This window comes from Aphelocoma coerulescens, chromosome 5, assembly GCF_041296385.1.
Source record: "Aphelocoma coerulescens isolate FSJ_1873_10779 chromosome 5, UR_Acoe_1.0, whole genome shotgun sequence".
NCBI lineage: Eukaryota > Metazoa > Chordata > Aves > Passeriformes > Corvidae > Aphelocoma > Aphelocoma coerulescens.
In genome coordinates, this window is record NC_091019.1 from 34,445,536 (window position 1) to 34,465,653 (window position 20,118).

At 35.7% G+C, this 20,118-nt stretch overlaps 1 protein-coding gene across 9 annotated transcripts in view; it reads right to left on the bottom strand.

Moving 5' to 3' along the window:
- The window catches only part of GPHN (gephyrin), a 280,057-nt gene that overhangs the window by 46,502 nt on the left and 213,437 nt on the right, over positions 1–20,118 (bottom strand). For all 9 annotated transcript variants that reach the window (XM_069017668.1, XM_069017667.1, XM_069017665.1 and 6 more), the window contains 2 exons: positions 4,375–4,417; positions 1,014–1,151 (listed from right to left, as the gene is read on the bottom strand). In XM_069017668.1, the coding sequence (XP_068873769.1) occupies positions 1,014–1,151; positions 4,375–4,417 (181 nt within the window). The remainder of the gene's footprint in view (positions 1–1,013; positions 1,152–4,374; positions 4,418–20,118) is intronic.

The window sequence follows — 20,118 nt, forward strand, 5'->3', positions numbered from 1 at the left end:
AGAATCTGTCTCTACTAATGTTACCATGGATCTAACACTTGTGTTTTGGGTGAGAGGGAAGAGAGTCAAAACTATGGTGACTCAGCAGACTCAGTTCATTATTTTTGAAAGAATAAGAGTGCCAGGAATAACAATACATATGTTCTGGAATTAGAATCAAAACTTCTTTTATGCAAAGAAGAATAATAATCCTACAGTACCATAACTGTATCTGACATACCAAAATAAATACATGATGTGCTTATTTTTCAGGGAGGCAGATGCCAGTCTTTCATCCTTTATTTCAGGAATTCAGTGTTGCATACATAGCATTTATTTGGACTAAATGTACCCAACCCTGCAGCTCATCATATTGTTCACAAAGGGCTGTCTTAGTGAAGACATTTAACTGACAGCTACCCAAAAAGGCACAATAGTTATGCTTAGGCATTTATGCCTTAATGCCTTCTTCTAATCTGCACACCATTATGAAAGTGCAGGGTGTATTATGCATATTCCTTGTTGATCCAGTATTGGTGCTGTTCTGAATGGAGGATATGGAGCATCTTCTCAGAAACTGTGCTGCCAAGGCACAGGGGAGCACTGAACTCTGCTTGGAGTCACTAAATACACAGGTGTGATACTACATATAGTCTGCTGAATCAGTATGTCAGTATGAAGACATCTTGAAGGCTTCTGGTAGTACAAAGATTTGGCAAAGAGCATGAAAACTTTGAAATTCCAAGCCAGAAGACAGAATATTCCATTCAGAAACCATTGATATCTCTCTGCTGTCTGTAGCACACCAATGTCCTAAATGTTTTTGCCTCTTGAGGTTTACAGTTCCACAATCTCTTTGCTCACCACCTTACTTTTGGACAATCTGGAAGAATCCCTGGAGGAGGTTTCTGCTTCCCTACCTACTTTAGGTTCACTTTTCAGCATATTTCCTGTCATAGTTTTGTTATGTGTCAAGAACAGTCTCCCAGATAATGCCTAGCCTTGATGCTCATGAAGAATCCAACTTAAAATACCTCTGTAATTGATGATTTCTGTTCCAAGCACTGGGGTCATCTCCAGAACTGTGATGAAGGCCTTGTCCATAGATGTCAATGGGAATGGAGACATGCGATGTCTTCTTGCTACCTTGGTAATGTCAACAGCACTGTGACCTGCAATGAGAAAGAAGCAAGTTTATGTGTGCTACAATGAGCAGATTCAGGTAGTGATGTTCATTTAAACGATTTTACTGAAACTAATCTGGAGCAAATTAAATTAGTTAACACTACTGAGATTTCATGTCAGACACTGTATTCAACTAGAATCAAGAGTGTATGTCCTTATTTATAATGAAGAACATACCAGAAGTCTTGATGATCATGAAAAGATTGGTTAATCTAAACTAGAAACCCTTCAAGGTGATGCAGTATTTTACACTGATGATGATAATCTGAGACTAACTCAGTTCTATGAACTCAGGACAATTCACTCCATTCTGTTCTGCACAAACATCTCAACATGCTCTGTGCCATGCACAGATAAAGTGTGCCAGTGAACCTACAATCCAAGAGTGAGATGGGAGTCAAAAGGTTCAAAAGGAAGATAGAGCACAATTAAACCACTGGACAGTCAAGACAGCAGACAGTGTCTCCAGCTAGTGGGCATCCTACCAATTGACAAGATTTTGTTGTCACCATAGCAAAGTGTTGTTTAAAAGTATGATTAGAGTGAAGGCAGTAGAACAACTTAAGGAAAGCTTACTTTTCCCAAGTGTGAGGGACAGGTAGGGAGAAAATATGACAGAAGTTGTTTGAAAATGAAGCCAACAGCATGTTTGAATCCATGATACTTACTGAGAGATTAAACAAGGGGACAACAAGCTTTGAAGGACTTTGAAAGTGAAGATAAGCAACTGAAGAGAGAACTATTGCAGGAATACATAAACAAGAGTAACAGATAAAAACCAAAAGATGAAGACAATTACAATTGCAGAGTATCTTGAAAGGATTTACCTAGAACAAGAATGTATTTATGAGAGCCAAAGTGGATGATGTTCTATATGTGATATGTAATGATATTCCTAAGTAACACAATACAGAAAGCATTAACAAATAATAGAAACTAATTTTTATTGACATGATTTTGCTTTGCAGTCACTACATAAATATCTAATTTGTTGCTGCACATCTGTCTCCAGATTCTGCAAAAAAACCCAGATTATTGCTTTAAGTCTAGTCTTCTAATTAAAAGTAAGTAAAAAATAGCACAACAATCACGGAGTCTAAGTCCTTCCTTCAGAAGACAAGCCTTCTTAATTAATCTGTATATAAAAAACTTGTTCAGCACTAACACATGCTTGCCTTTTTATGTGAGAGATTGTTCACTAATTATTTTTGCTATTAACACAGTAACTATCTTTCAGAGCAAGAAGTAGAGACAAGTAAAACTGCCCACCTAATTCTTCCAGGAATGATTCTGGAAGAAATTTTTTGAACAATCTCTTTGTGCATATTTAGAAGGTAACAGGATGATAAAAGCAGGCACTGTGAATCTGTCAAGCACAAATAATTTTTAATTGACTTAATTCTTTTCCTTAAGATAGCAGTTGACATTCTGAGGAAGAGAGAAACAACTGATGAGACGTTTTCTAACTACATTAAGACTTTGCGCACTCTTAAACCTAGCTTTCTCATAAGCAAACTAGGGAGAAATGATCCAAACTAAACTATTTTAAGAGGAAAGTGTAACTAATGGAAAAACTGCATTCCTGGTTTTAACAACAGGGATCTCCTTAGCAAGCTTACATTTCCAGTTATTATGCCTGTTTTTTGTTAACAACACCATTAAAGAGGAAAATGAAAGCATTTGTGAAATACAGTCAAACTTCCCCTACCCACCTCTGCATAGAGAAACCCTGCTTTAGCAGCACTGTCATTCCTGCAGGCCCAGCAGATTCCACACAATATACGCAAAAAACATTTTCCTGATGTTTTGTTTTAAGTTGGAAAATGTGAAGGAAGATGCTAAGAAAAAATATGTCACAGCAATGAAAGCTGAGGGAATTGTGTGGCAGTAAACAACCTTTATGGTATTGCCACTAGCTGCTTTTACTGCTACTACCAGTAGTTTCACTGTCACTTAAAACTCAGCTACTTCAGAAACTCACATTTCGCCTCTTCAACCCTTAAAAAGTGACAGAATTCACTGTTTTGAATGCTTTGAATGGTCCCCAGAGAACAACCTTCAGATTTGCAAGTCTGTCCCTAATGCAAGTCATTTCCTTAAGACTAAGGTTCTGTTAAAATCTTCTGAGAAATACATTCTCCAACATAGATTTTTTGGAAAATAGATAAAATTCCCTAAATTCTGACATCTTTTTTCCAACACCAAAAGTAACACCCATTATTTCTGCAAGAAAAGCCAAGAAAAAGAGGCCCTTTAGGTTAACACTAGCATGAATAACCTTAATGAAGAAAGAAAGATGCTGGTGCAACAACTAACCTCTCTCTCTCCTATTTCTTCCTACAAACAAATGCTAACTCTTCTATTAGCAGTATCACATGTTTAAAGAGACCTAGAGATAAACAATGACTTTTTTAAAGTTCTAAAATTACTGAATGGTACTTTAATTACAAGCAAATGACATTAAACAACTCCTCAGACTTTACCAACTTATCTTTCACTAATGTGAAATGTCAGAGAGCTCTAAAAATAACTACTTACATTAAGCTGCATTTTGTATGACAAAATAATCCTCTGGCTTTGAAGCAGCTAATTCAATTGGTTGCATAAGGTAGAAAATTCTTGACAGCCTTCTCTTTTATCATCAAAACAACTTCCTATTCCTGTCATTATACATATATATATACACACACACAGGGTGGATCAAATTTTAGACTAGAAAAGACTCCCACAACACAAAGAAAAAGAATTGCGCAAATTAAACAACACATCACTTGGATCAAATGTCAATTCTTAACCTTTGCATTTTTTTGTTTGGTTCTATGTAATCCAACATTCAAATTCATGTTCAAGTATGAAAAAAAAAAAAAAAGTATATTTAATTTGAGAACTTCCATTTTCTTTGTCTTGGAGTGTTAATTCTTGCCCATAAAACCTGCACACACATGATCATTTACAACAAAACCTCACAAACAACACAGACCTCCACGTCATTAAAAAAACAACTTGGAAGAATAAATTACAGGGTGATTCTCCATTAATACATGAACACTATGAGCTATTTACAGTTTTACCTTTGGACTGGATTTCACTGCCTTAAGTTATTAAATTTCTTCTGCAAACCCACTTAGTCCCACTTCTGATCTGACTAGCACTTGCTGTCTTCTGAGAAGTCTTAGTTTCGCAACAGAGGTAGAAAGTTTCTGTACTTACTTGCTCTGAGGATGTTCTCTTTGCTGCTGCACCTAGACTGGACCTGCAGAGAGAGCACAGAGTCTATGAGCTACAGAAGTTAACAAGAATGCAAAATACAGAGATAAAATGGGCAAGCTCCTGGGATCTAAGACAGAGGCTATACATATTTTCAGCAACATTCTTACATATTTTGCATGAGGTAAGTATATTTAAGCAGAAGGGTAGTAAGCTGATGGTCAGAATCTGATACAAGCAATTTGATTCCACACCCCACCCATAAGAAACAAGATGGCCTAAGGACAGTAGGAGAGAAAAATCAAATAACAGTGCTTAAAATTACGTGTTAAGCATCAGTTTTCAACAGAAAACCCACATTTTCTTACACGGTTGTAATTACAGTAGCTCTGAATCTAGGTCCTATTTGATGATTAGACAGAATACTAACATAACTATATGACCTGACTGAAAATTCTACTGTTGCTATTTTCAGGTATTGTAGAGAGTTTAAAATACTCGGTTTCAATTGTGTTGATTCTGAAGATGTTTAATATGAATTTTTCACAATTGTATAAGCAACTCACAATTGTATAAATGGCTCCTGGCTGGAGCCAGATAAATTTACTCAGCTGTTCCTATTTGGTTAAAAAAATGCTATGTTCAGTATGAATTTTATAGTGGAATTCTACTTTAAAAAGTAACTGTGTGAGAATGACATGGTTTCTCAACAAATCCTCTTCCTTGATGCTTAGCTGCCACTGTGCTATTCCAGATAGATTAGTCTGGCTACAGGGAAATTGGACAATTCACATTGATCTAATATTCTAGTAACACTGGATATTTACAATTCTATCTGTTTACCATGCAGATTTAAAAAAGAATTATTTTTTTAAAGAGTATCAGCCCTGTAAACACAACACACTTCAAATTTTATCTATACTGAAGCATCAATTCCTGTTAATTCTTCTCAGATTTGGAAAGATAGCACCATGTATAATAACCCTGAAATTGCAAGTTTTCAGATGGACTCTACTGCCAGCCAGCTGACCGAACTGGCAGCACTTGAATAAAAATCATTTTGTGTGGACAAAACCCCAGCTAAAGTAAACTTCACAGGAAGACAAACCTCTGAGATCATAAGAATTGAATCCTTCTCTTTTTGACTTTTTTGACAAAGGTATTTTAAATTTCAATGAGAACACTAATAAAGTAAAACTGTGGACATGTAATGAAAGAAGTGGAATAGCACAGGTGATGCTGAGGGTGTAATTTCCCAGCAGAACATTTGTCTCTGCTGCAAAAGCAAAGGAGTGAATCCAGTTATCTTTCAGACCTCGCTTTGAACTTGCAGTTACAGAAAAATTGCCTAGAAAGTGAATATGTATGATGTAACAACTGATGAAGAATGGTAAATGCCCAACCCCTCAAAAGCTGTCTTCAGAAAGGAACAACCATTTAAGGCTGAAATGAACTGTGCCCCAGCTTCTAAACCTCTTTCTTCTGTTCCACAGCAGCTTGCCCCAAATAGATATCCACATAAAAAAACTGGATTCTACAGCGCAACACAGTCTACTTATTGTAATGGAATAACTTATGGAAAGTAATGTTGCAACTTAGAGTGGGTTATGGTGTCCTTCCCTGAAAAAAACTCTTGTTTAACAAAAACAAAAAGAAAAAACCCCACACCCTCCCTCCTTCCCACCAAAACTACTATACAAGAAAACTGCAAACAAAATATTAATGATGCCCAAATTTGGCCCAGAGTTGTTTTACCGGATTTCAAAGGCATAAAATGAACTCTCTTTGGAAGAAGTGAATATTTCACTATAATTTACCAAAGAACAATTCTGGACCAAAAAGGTGATATAATGGTAGGAAAGAAAACACAAAAGAAAGAGAAGCACAGTTTGAGAGGGAGAGAGAAGCAGGATGGATGTTGCAAGGCAGAAGATGGTGTATGCAAAAGGAGACATGGGCCTATGTGTGTAAGGCTACTGTTTAAAATGGAAGAGGCTCTCTTATTTCTCACTGAAAAACATGAAAAGAGAAAATGAGGAATGGACCTGCTGCAAAATAACCAAGCGATTCAGCAAACTGTGGAATGAAATTCAGTGAAATAACATAGTCCTAAAGAAAAAGGCAAAAAACCAAAAATACAAAACACAAACATTTGAAACGATCTACTAAAACAAACTAAGTAAAATATGTGATCCAAAGGACACAGATAAAAGCTACTAGAGAAGGAGGAAAAATGTTAGCAGACAAAGACAGTGCTAAAGAAGTAAAATGGAAGTCAAGAGAGAGTCTTTCAACAAAGTGGAGGAACAGAAGGAGCCCAAACCCATAGCGCAAAGCAATGTTTGCGAATGGAAAATAGCTCCTTTGAGCAGTAATAGTTACTCTCGAGTTGTAGCCTCTATTCCTCCTCAGTTCATCTTTAAGCCCTTCCAACCTATAGTGGAGCTAGTGTATGGACAAAAACAAGAGATTTATAATGAACAGAGCAGCTGAGATTTGCAGATCAAATCTTGCAATATAAAAAACGTGCTGACAAAGTTTTGCTCTTCAAATGTCCAAATGACAATGGTAACAAAAGACAGCTGGCTTCACATACAGCCTCTTACAGGTCATTTTTTTAATTCTGTGCACACAGAGGACTTCATATTTACTTTTTGATTTCTTACACCCAGCCTAAAGTTTCCATGTTATCACTCACCTGATGGGCAACATATGCAGTATGAGAAATAATTTGCTTCCCACAAATTTTAAAAGCAGCTGTGGAAGAGGAATCCATGATAATAAAATAAAGGCTTGATCAGCCAGACTTGATTGTTTCCCAACCTATGCTCACAGCTGCAGAATACAAACCATGTTTTAACATAACTGACATCAAAATTAGTTATTACATAATACTTCTGTTTAATATGAATTGCACATTCTTATCCTAAATGTTATTTTTAATCAAAACTCCAGTAAACTGATTTTGAATAAAACCCACCAGTTTCCTAACACATACAGTTTTGGCAGCAATGGAGCTTTTTATAAATGGGGTCATGTGCTTTAAGTGCCTTTTATCATATTCAATATTTGTGTGTTTCACTACTTCGTTATTTGTGACATTTACTGGAAATCTATATTGTTTTCACAGCTATTGTTAAGTGAAGAATCCATACATTGCATATAGTACCATGAATGACTGGGGAGAGTTATTATTAGTAGTATTTACTATAATTCTTCTCATTCACAGGTAGTTACAGAAATAACAACCTATGGCTGTCTTTTCTTTCACAGGGAAAGTATAGATTTATTGTTTGTCCATGCTACAGCCTCTTGGCTCCCAATCTATCTTGGCAGAAGATACACTGGGCTACCAGCCAGTACCATTCCCCTGCATAGTTCAGACAAAATGTAACCAAACCCAAAGCATTCAGTTCACATTACTCTGTATTTTAAGTAAACTGGATTTTATGTTCTTGAAGATGTAACTTCATCACGCTGGAATGCAGAGTAAGCTTTCTCCCACAGGCTGAAGTAGTAAATAGAATGTGAAATAAAGTACTCAAAAATAAATAAAGGGAATGGTAAAAATAAAGAGTTGTGCTGACAGCTTCTATCTATCAGTCATGATTGGTCTGAAAAAAAAAAAAACAGTGGCTTGGCTAAATTGGATTAATTTAAATTTACATAATATGTTTTGCTGCAAATAAAAATCAGTCTAAAAATTTTTTTACAAGAAAAATAGAAAAAGACATAAAGAAAAGTTCATGCTACAAGTGAAGAATTTATGTGAAAAATAATGAAAAAAGAAAACTGAGAAACCCTTTAACACTTTACCACGACTGTTAGGAATTGTTAGAGAAATTACTTACCTTTTTAAAGTCATAACAAGATTAGCACAGTGTATTAAGTCAGCTCTTCATTATGGGAGGTACAATTAAAAGCCATTGGTTATAATAAAACAAATTGCTAGACAAAGATGAAGAGTTTCCAGCCCAATATGAAAAGCTAACTCTTACGGGAGTACATTTTAACTCAATATTACAACATGAAGAACAATTCAGAACAATGACATCAAAACATGAGTTACCATGAACAGAAAGAGCCCATTTTTCAGGAATACAGTGCCTGTAGGAGGCTGACCCCATAACCTTTAGCACTTATGGGAAAGCACATTGCTCCACTCTGAGGAAAGCATGCAGAATGTGGAACCACCAGCAGAAACCCAAACATACACAGACACAGAGGACTAAGGTACAGCAGAGGGAATGAGTTCGCCAAGCTGTAATGAAGGAAGCAGGGTAAGCAAAGCACAGCAGCTGTTAACAATTTCAGAACTGTATTCCTCTCACTCTCCTGAACACCAGGCAGGCCTGTTCATGAGGTAGTGGACTACTGCACTTACTGCTGGTGAGAAAGTGTGTAACTCACACACTTTCCTTGAAACTTCAGCTTTATGAAGACAACTTATCTGCAATGATGTGGGAAAGTATGCTGCTGCTGCTTTTTTTCTGCATGTGATTTATTAGTGATTACAGGACCTGAGTTCTGTACAATATACACAGCACACATGCCATTTGAATGGTCTCTAAATATTTGCCTGCTTTAAATAGATTTCAAATCATATGTGATCTGATTTATAACTGAGGGGTTTGCAGTGTGTCTTCTGCCTAAAATACTTTTTATCCTCTAAGAGTGCAATATACATTATTCAGTGTCTGTAAATAAACAAATAAGAGAAAACTAAACCACAAATAACAATGTCTCAAGCTTCTCTGATAATACTTTAAAAACTGATTTCAGTGTGTTATTCTAAGCAATGTCCATAAGGTTAAACTGGGAGCAAACAAAAAAATGCAATGAAATACATTGTTGATTTAATTAAAAAATATGGGTTAAATCTAACCTGAAGAACAGAGAGAATAGCTTTGACTGAATTAATATAGAATATAAAAATGAAGTTGCTAAAAAACCATTCACAAATATGGCTTGGGTTGGAAGAGACCTCAAAGATCCTCCAGTTCAAAAAAAAAAAGTGCATCTGGAATTGTGTACTTGAGAAAACATTCAGTAAAGTATGTGAGGATTAAATAATCCTATTACAACATACAATCTTCCTATTTCAGGAATCGATTCTTATTCAAACAACACTTTTACACTGAGCTGAACACACATGGTCGTAAGAGAGTGCTTTATGGCCATCTGAATCAGGACTAAAATCAGTTCAAAACAACAGAATAATTTTTTCTTATTATACTGAGGCCACTTCTGAAATGGAAAGAAAAGTGAGCATGAGGAATTTGATAGCAGCAGACATTACTCGTTAACACAATTTTTAAAACAAGCACTACTGATGGTGGGATTCAGCTCACCAAAATTTAAATACGAAAAATAAATAATGTGGTATTCCACACAAGAAATCACTCATTTGGAGTCAGTGGGAAGAAATAAACAGAAAATTAATTGAAGCCAAAGTCACTTTAGGAGCAGATTTTTACAATTTATCAAGTGTTATGCTTGGTAGACTAGACATGAACAAAAGTCAATTTTAAATCTTGAATATGTCACTGTCTTCATACATATATTACTTTTCTGAGTTTTTTTCTAATCACCTACAATTTACATACAGATTTATGTAATTTTGATAACTGTTTCCCAGTAGACTACGAACACACATATGTAATTCTATGGCTAGATTATGGTTCATCCTAACCACTATTCAAACAAGACAGTGGAAGTGGGTTGATGAATACACCATAGAAACATAAGGGCTGAGTTGGTTCCTTTTACAGGAACAGTATTAAAAAAAAAGGTATTATCCATTATTTCAAACAATATGGAATGAAAAGGCAAAGGACAGTTTTCTGGGATTAGTCACCTCTCAACAGAAACTGACATTGTCCATTGGAGAGGTAAAATCAACACATTTATTTCTAGAAGAGGATTCAAAGAAATCTTACACACCAACTAAAACTGCAAGCTGAACACCTCACAATGAGAAAATAGCAATAACTATGATATATACAGCAAAACCAGGAGACAAAATAGCAAACCACAGTCAGCTAACAGGAAAGCAAACTGGCTACTACGAACCGGCAGTATAGGCTTCATAGTTGAGAATTAAAAGAGGAAAGAGGGATTTCTTCTCTTCAGAGTAATTTTAATGAAATGTTTACTTTTGTATGAGAAAAAAATGCGAGCTGCATTTTGTGCTCTTAGGAGTAGGGGACAGCATACAGATAATACTGTATGAGTAGCACTAGAAAGATGGCACGTTTCTGTGATATTTCAGGGGTGGTTCAAGATCATACTGCTTTTTGTTCAGAGAAGCTGCATTAATTATAATACCCAAATATGAAGAGATCAAGTATCTTGTATAAGCTAAAGCCCATATTAAATCAAGTCATAAACATTATTGCCAAATTTGTGCATGAACTCCAACAGGTATTTCTAACCTGTGCTATCAAAATTCAAGTGGGATTTGTAGGACACAAGAAATCTCTAGAAAACATTGCACTTAGAAAAATAAAACATTCTACTACTTGTATTACTAACTGTGAATAAGATCTTTTATTTGTTTGAATGAAAATCTTGAACATTCTCCAAATACCCTAGAAATATTCTCCAGTTTGAGAAGTAGCTAGTGTAAACAAAGGCAAAGAGAATAAGCTGTATTTCCTAAGAGGTACAAGGGCAAAAAAAATCCTGTTAACCTCATTGTTTGCCACAGAAATGGTATTTACTTGCCTATTTTCATATAATTTCACACCCTGCAGAAGCCTTCGTGGAGCCTTCTGTTCTCCAGGCTGAACAACCCCAACTCTTTTGGCCTGTCTTCACAGGATAGGTGCTCCAGCCCTGGGATCACCTTGTGCCCCTCATCTGGATTCCCTCCAGCAGATCCATGTCCTTCCTGTGCTGGGACCCCAGAGCTGGATGCAGCACTGCAGGTGGGGTCCCACCAGAGCAGAGCAGAGGGGCAGAATCCCCTCCCTCACCTGCTGCCCACGCTGCTCTGGATGCAGCCCAGGACACCACTGGCTCTCTGGGCTGGGAGTGCACACTGTCAGCTGTGGCATGACACGAAAATCACACAATATGTGTCTCAAGAAGGACACACAGAAAATGAATACCACTGAAAATGTTGCAAGAAGTTTTTCCAGCAAGAAAAATTAAGTCAGCACTAATGTGGAGACACAAAATGTGACAGAGGCTTCCTTGGCACTCATTCAGGCCTTCCTGCTACAGTACTGCGCTTTCTGTTCCAGAAACAGCAGAGATGAAGTCACCATTCACCACACCTGCTACTGCTGGGAAACATGATTCAATTTTCTTAATATCTAGTTATTGTCAATATCTGAATAAATATTGGTGGGGAATTGGCAGAGGCATGTTTGGAATTTTTAGCATTACTGCTTCTGGTCCTATCTGCTTCTAGGCCTACAGGCCTCCATTCCTTTGATCTAAGATCTGCAGAGTGAAAAAGCACCTCTCCACTGAAGTTTGAAGGACTCTGACTCAAACTTGTAGGCTAACAAAGCCTACAACTCCTATTTCATGGTTACAGTCTTATCTTCCTGAAGCTGACCACACAGGCAACATTCCTTGTATTTCTATGTTAAAGGAATACAAACACACGTAAACAGGAACAAAGAAATCAACACTTAATAAACTCTGTTCTGTGACTTTGTGGCTTCAAAAGCCACCAATCAAATGAGCAGTGAACCTTCAGGCCAAAAGAGTCAGCAAAAGCAACCACCCAATATCTTACATTTTTAAAGCATCTTTTAAGTTAAATTTCACCTTTTTCCATTGGTGTTTCCTAGAAATTTTGGTTGGAGATTTTTATAGTTATTATCATTCTAAAGTGAATGGTTGGACTACTTTTTAAACTCACCTATGTGAGCAGGAACAAAACATGTTTCCCCATGTAGTATGATCACACTTTCTGCACTAGGCATAACTTCAAAGAAGTTGATTTTAGTTGAGCTTGATATTTATATATATATATGAGCTAAGAGGATTAAATTTGAAGGGCTTCAAGTACAAGAGCCAAAACTAGTAAGCACAGGTAATAATAATCTTATATCTGGCATATATTATAATCTCTGATGTATACAATATTCAATCAAAACCTCAGTCTTGTACATTTTAAAGTATAAAAATAAATAAAGCTCTTTCAAGTTTCAGATTCAAACTAGGGAGCAAATCTTCATTTCATGAATCCATCTGAGTTGTAAATATCAGACAGTGAATTATTGTGTGAAGAGCTAGATTTCTGCCTTTGAGCTGAGACAGGCACACAGACCACATACCTCTGAGGAGAATCCTTAAAGTGAAATCAGAATGGTTGTGGATGAATAACATGAAGATTTCAGAGGATTCATAAGCTATAGAAAGGAGAGGCTGGAACTGAACAAACGCACTAAAAGCTATTGTTAAACCCAAGTTAGAAATTATTTTTGAAAGTAACAAGAAATGCAAATGATGAAAGAGGATTTGCATTTCAGATTTTCCTTTGAGTGTCAAAGGCTCAATTGGATAAGATTCCTTTAGTGCTGTCTTGAATTTGGCAGTCTGTATTGCAAGGTACAGCACAACAGCAAACACCAGGCTCTCCACAGCAGTTAGGCACCTGAGAACACAACACTAATTTGGCTGGGCTTGTAGCAGCACAGAATTTTGGAAAGCCAAAGATGAGAAAGGGAAATAGAAAATACTGTGAATAAGGACATTCATTCTGCCCTCTAGTTCTTAACAATAAAGTTTATGGCAATAATGCTTAGCAAAAAGAAGTTGTTTCCATGTTAAAAAGTGGCATTTGAAAAATGGGAAAAACAGGAAGATAACTTAGGGAGCACTGATGGGAACCCACTGACATTTGAGCTGTGCATTACTGATACTGACACTGCTGTGAATATCTAATTTGATTTCCATGTATTTAAACAGACACTGCCCACTAGAGATACATGTAAATTAAATCACATGCATGGCATTTTACATCAGTGATTACTCCAAAAGCTGTAACAGCAGTAGAAGCTTTGCTGTATTTTGATTCATTGCTATTTCAGACTTTAGACTAATTTTTTATAGATTATATCACTAAAGCTGACTCTTCAGATTTAGATTGCTTTGGGAGCTGGAGCTAGAGAACAGTTGCACTAAATGTTATTACTAGTGTAACACAATGCAAAATAATGTCTGGCTTCTCAAACAAGCTAAGTTCTCAAACAAGTTAAGTAGTAAACAAGTAAATTCTAAACAATGTATGCTGGTGAACAGCGTTAATACTGGATTTAAAAAGAAAACAGTGGTTTAGAAAAAAACCCTCACAGTTACATCTAATCAAGCCAATTTTATTGCCACACAGTCCAAGGTATGGTACAGCACAAGAAAACAGAAAAAACCCCTTTGCTTAAATGGATGTATTTACAGTGAAATAATGGTAAGACTGACTTTGGAAAAACGCAAAGGAGTCTAAGCTATAATCAAACAAAATGAAAATGACATTGGTAGCTCTTTGGTTTGATCTAATTTGTTTCATAAAGGATTGCACATCTCTACCATAAGGCAAGGTGAAATGTCTTCCTATTTTGTGGCACAAGAAGCAAGGGGGAATATTAATTAAAAATTGAAACATAAAGATTTGTCTTGAAACAAAAAGTTTTTTTAATTTAAAAATTAAAAATTAAATTTAAATGACCTTTAAATTCCAGATGGGAAAGGATAGAAATTATTTGTGTGCTATTTCTCTGATAAATGCAGACCTGGAAAACATCTTACCGTAATAAAAATTAATAAAAAGTATTACAATTTTGTTAAGTTGAATAGATAAGTTTTAAGCCAAAATCTCTAACATGAAATGAGATGCTGTTCAAAACCTCATCTTCTACCGCTCTTCCAAATGTTAAATAGTTTTTTTTGTAAATTAACTTAGTGCTTGAATTAAATTTATTAGTACAGAATGAAAGTGCAAAATGTTAATGTGAAGGAAAAATTTTATTTGGCAGAAGTCAAAAGCTAAGTACCATGCACAGAGAAGCTGTAGGTTTAAGTAAAATTTTGCTTCTATTTTGTATGTAGGAACTAATAATGGATCTAATTTGAGATTCAGCAATGGGTGAACAAAGATAAATAGTATTTAAATTACATATATAGCAATATTTGTTAAAGAATTTAAAGCAAATTAGCTAAGATGTCATTAATCAAAGTTATTAAAGTATACTTTGATCAGATTATTGCAATAACACACTGTCCTTCCTGATGTAACTTGGAAATTTTGCCATACTCTATTCTCATATGGCAGTGAGAATGCTAGAGAAGATGTTTTGTAATCCTAATCCCAAATGAATCCTAATTATATAAATGAAGATAGCACTAGCAAAGCTATTTTCTGTGAATAAGGAAGATCACTCTTTTTTCATAAATTTTTGCATTTTAATGTGCACTGAGGAAACTGTTTCTCTAAAAGTAAGAATTTTAATTAATTAATTTTTCTTAAGCCTAGAGTAAGGTGGTACTATTAGCAAATCAAAATGCAATCCCTTAAATGGCAATTGCCAAATAGAAAGCTCTGAGTTCTTGCTCATATTTGAAAGAGAAATATCTATAAATTCTAATTTTACTTAAAAATTGATTGTTCTATCAGCAACTGCAAAAAATCCCAAATCAAAACCACAGAAAACCAGGAGTAGATTGAGCCAACATAATTGGACAACCCCCAAATGATTATTGGCTCTTTTGTGTTCATTTATTTCTTGGAAAAACATTATTTCAAATTTGAAAGAGCATCTCTACAAAGTATATGGCATTCATAAGTCAACAAGATAGGGAATCTGAATTTAATGCAGAAATTTCTGTTCAATGGCTCAGTATATGAGTATGTCAGATGTAATGAATCAAGTTCTCTATCTGCTGGACTTCTGCATGAAATCAGAGAAAAGAACAGGGGACCTGCTTACATTTACTCACTTTGTGCTATGTAGAACCAATTTACAACAGATATCAACAGTGAACTTAGCATCCTGTACCTAAAACTGAATTCAGGTTCTGTGCTGGTGGTAAACATCTGAAAGCCATAGTTGCAGCTAGTGGTCTTTCAGCACTGCCTTCTATTCAAACTCATCTAAACAGAAGGAGAACCAGTCTCTTACCCGGCTTTAATTCTGAAGAACAACATTCAGTTATTTACAACATTTTGTAATGTACACTATATAAAATACTTTAACCTACAGCACTTAAGAATCTTCATGCATCGTCTCTGAATGGTCTTGTGAAGTCAACTACCTATTGCAGGAAATAGTATTTCCTCTTGTTCTCTGAATACTGCTCCTTAATTCCCTGTACTGCTGACTCTCTGTTATCAGGTAAAAGAATACACTTCTCTGCTGTGTTATTAACAATGCTAAATACACAATTAAATCCCATCAATCAGTATGCAGCCAATATATATTCCAAACCTATCTTTATGGAAATAATATTCTTTGTGGGAGAGAGAACTAACGCAGTATTTTGCAGATCTTTCACAATAAAAGACATCTTGTTCTAACCACTCAATAAGGCTAAATAAAACATATGACAAACTATGGACCTGACTGTCTTCCTCTTTGAAAAACTTGATTTTTTAGAAAGCAGGGAGTAGCACTGCAATAAACATTTTGTTGCCACTATGCTTCCAACAAGCAGATCAACAGGTTTCCTTCATTACGCTTTTAGCCAAACACACAGCGCATGCAAAAGCCAGAGGACAGGGAGAGAGAGGGAGAGAAAAACTGATGCTGCTAATAGAAAGTTTTGGGATAAAAATGAGAATAAAAAATGGTGCCATTGCATAACACTACCTAAGTGTAATTTTATAAATTAGATTATGGACCTTCATTGAATAATCTGTTCAATTTACACTGTGAATGATATTTTTAAGATATAAGCTGATGTCAGAGTACTTATAAAAATTTAAATGAAGCTGATTTGATTTAATACCTTAAGTGAACTACTACTATTTAAAAATAAATTACTGTGTTTTGTGGCAACTGAATAATAAATAAATTAGAAATCTATTCTACACATACTTTACTGCACAACTGTTAAGTCATTGTAAATCCTAATTAATCATTTAACTCTTAGACAAACCCTTTAAGTAGCCCTGCTAACATCCACAAAAATTACAGGCATGAAGCTAACTGGTTTTCATCAAGAGTGAAAAACTTTATTGCACACTGTGAAATTTAAAGACAATATAAAATTGTATTTTATCGTCATACTGTTCTAGAGAATTACAGCCTTACTTCTCTTGACACAAGGAAATCTCTTTTTAAAGAAACTTCAATTTCACTGAATTGAACCAAAGAAATGACCTCATTACAGACAAGGGGAATTTTTAAGGGGCTGACTGGGGCTAAGAAGGTGTATAATACTCTTATACTATAATGCCTGCAACTCAACAACCTCTCTATACCTAAAAGCAAGTAGAAGTTTCTAAAATCTTTCTGCTCATTACTCTCAAATAGGCATCAGTTGACCATATTTGCAGTTCCACTCATGCTACTGGTGACAATAAAAAGGAACAGATGAAAAGAAGCTTTTCCTAATTATTGGACTCTGAGATGCAAAAAAGCCTCTACAAGGATGTTTTCTATGAAAAACACAGGCAGCAAATTCTACCTCAAATTCTTCACAATGCAGAATACAGGTCCTATTTGTCTTCTGCTGGAAGATCTTTTACTTCTTCAATCAAAGACCTTCTATGTGACAGGAAATCCTTGATAGTAGACTGACTTTCCTTTTTGACAATCTGAGTTCTGCAAGTGCCAATTAATCCAATTCCAGACCTTTTCTCAACAACTAAAATTGTGAGGAATTTTTTTACAATGAATCTAATACACCTATTTCCTAAAAAGAGATTTCAGAAATCATTTATATGAGGTTCTTTCTTTTATCTTTCATTGTACCTTTGTCAGAAGGCAGGTTCAGCTGAAATCTCAGCACTGATTCCATTTCTCTTGCCATTGTGTTCCAGATATCCTCTGATGGTCCAAAGCTATCTGATGATGGCTCAGATGCAGAAAATTAAGAAACTCCAAACTCGGTGCTTTAAGAATTAGCTTAAGAAAAATATCTTTTGGAATAAGAACCACAGAAATATGTGTGGACACAAAAAAACCCCCTGAGATCCTATCAGATGTGTGGTTCTTTTCCCCCCCCTCGTTATGAGAAGTCATGTAATACACCACTACTAATTTTCTTCCCATGAACAATACTAGTGGCAGGCTTTTGGAGTTGATTTAACAATACTTCAGTTTGGGAGATTTTCTATCACATAATTTAGAAGTCAAGATGTTTACTAATAGCAGCCCTTCCCATTTTCCAAAATAATAGAGGATGATGTTGAGCATTGTTTGACGTGCATCCTGACATTAAGCTGTATGTTTGAATGAAGAGTCTCTTAAAAAGATAGAAACTAGACTACAAATCCTTTATGGACCCCAGAAAACCCCTAATCCCTTCCTGACTCTTCAAATAGTTACAGTGGCCACAGGTATCCTCAGTTTCAATTGATTTATTCCTTTGGATCTGTCAGTGGCTTGAATGTTCTGCTGAAAAATACACAGGGTGATAGTCTGCCACTAGAGAATAATGTATCCATATTTTTTTTATACATTGTGCTTTTTATATCTTGTACTGTGTGTTTTGTGAGCACGAAATCCTGATCAGCTACTGCATCACAAGATCTGGTTCAGCAGACAGCCAGGCTATTTGCAGTTTAGATATGAAGATCTTGCCTTTGGACAGGGTATAAAGGATGAATTGCTTGCACAGTCTCGCAGTGCTACCTTGATATTTCAGATTATTTAGCACAAACTGCAAAGCAGTGATAGTTTTGGAGAAGGCAAAAAAGTTTTTGGAATCTGATCAAGCAGGAGACCCATACATGCTGATCAGTTACCAGCTGCAATATGTTGGTTTGTATTTCTTCTGAAGACAGTGATCCCTCCATAAAGTGGAGGGAAGGACAAATGGCTGAAGTTTCAGGCAAAGCAAGAAGACTCCAATTTCCCTGCAAGTGACTTATTGACTTCATCATCTGTAAGAGCATGTTCATCATTTTTGCTGATATGAACTACGAAATGCCTGTTGATGCACTCCTTTTTCTTAATCTCATACAGATATTCAGAGGAACAGAGTGAGGTGAGGATGGCTTCTGTCTTGCACCTGTAAGCACTAAACTTAATTTCTTGTTCCGGTATTAGCTTAGAGAAAAGTGTCTTTGTATGCATGTGAGTATAGTATAATTTATTTATTCCATATTGGTGTTTTGATGATAATGATGACAAAAACAGTGAGGTTTTCATATAATACAGTGATGAGGCATGATGAACTGCAGAATACATATCAGGTGCTTTTAAGAACATATACTTGGTTAGTTTTAAAACTACTTGTCTGCCGGTAGAGCCAGACAGCAACTATTGATCTATGCAGACCTATGACAGGAAAACTGGTATGCATCTTTCTTCTTAAGAACTGTTCTATTAGATCTTTTGCCTATTCATACACGGAAACTATAATAAACTTTTATTACTAAGGATGAGGAAGTTCTAGGAACAATTGCTTGCTGAAGCTGAAACTTTTGAGAACAAATTACATAATCAGCAATGTACAGGTCTTTCTGCTTAGGGACAAAGTGATTGAGTAGGTGAGCTCTTTATGTCTGCATTTTTTAAATTGCTCATGAATAGAACATTCAGATCAGGTCTAGAACCTGGCCCATGGTGTGAGATAGAGCAAACTGTTAACTTCTTATGGGATCTTGTCAACTTTAAGAGAATCTTTTAAAATAAAGAATGAATAACTGTACATGCTCAACACTGATCCAGTATAGCAGAAAACCTTTAAGTCCATCTTTTTGATACTTATCCATTTATCAATTATAATCATATGCTTAAACCTAATCTTTACACAGCAGGTCATGGAATTAATTTTACAGTGTTTTATAAACTTTGTTTTTATTCCATGATGTGGTGAATTCTAGTTTATCTTATTTCTTTTTTCTTCCCCATTCTAATTACAATTGAAAGTATTTTCATTTTTAATTCTTGTTAACATGGTTCATACCTCATTATAGAAGACCATTATGAAGCTGATATGGAAGTATTTAAAATGGTACATGCATTTTGGCAGGTACCGACTCGAGCCAGAGCTTTGGGAATTAATAATGAACTTCAGGCGTCATAAACCTGCCTATATCTAGACAGGTAATTAGCAATCATAACCTGGTGGCCATCTTTACAGAGTCCTTCCAGTTTCACTGCCCAAAAATGGGTCAGACTAACAAGTGAAGTGTTTTGAAGCCTTGACATCTGTATGTTTGTTATTTTTACTTAATGTAAGAGATAAGGATGCTTTTATCATATAATTTATGCTCATATGCTATGTAGTAGTTGCCTAACTCCCGGACTAGACATCATGGTGGTGCAGTGATTTTAAAACCATGCTGAACATGGTTGCAGATTGATCATGCAAAATCTGCCCCCCCAGCTGATTTTTCCCCACTTGTGCACAGTGCAATGCAAAAAAAAAAAGAAAAAAGTAAATAAAATCAAAAAAGTGTGATGGGTGAGCAGGTCGACTGTGTGCGAGAACACGTGCAAAGTATACCTCAGAAACACTATAGGTGGATGAGCACGAAGGGAGTCGAGCCTGGTTGTGCAGTGGGGAAAAGGAAAACATTGTTAAAAAAGAAATGGTGGCACAGTAAGGGTCTCAGAAGGTTTT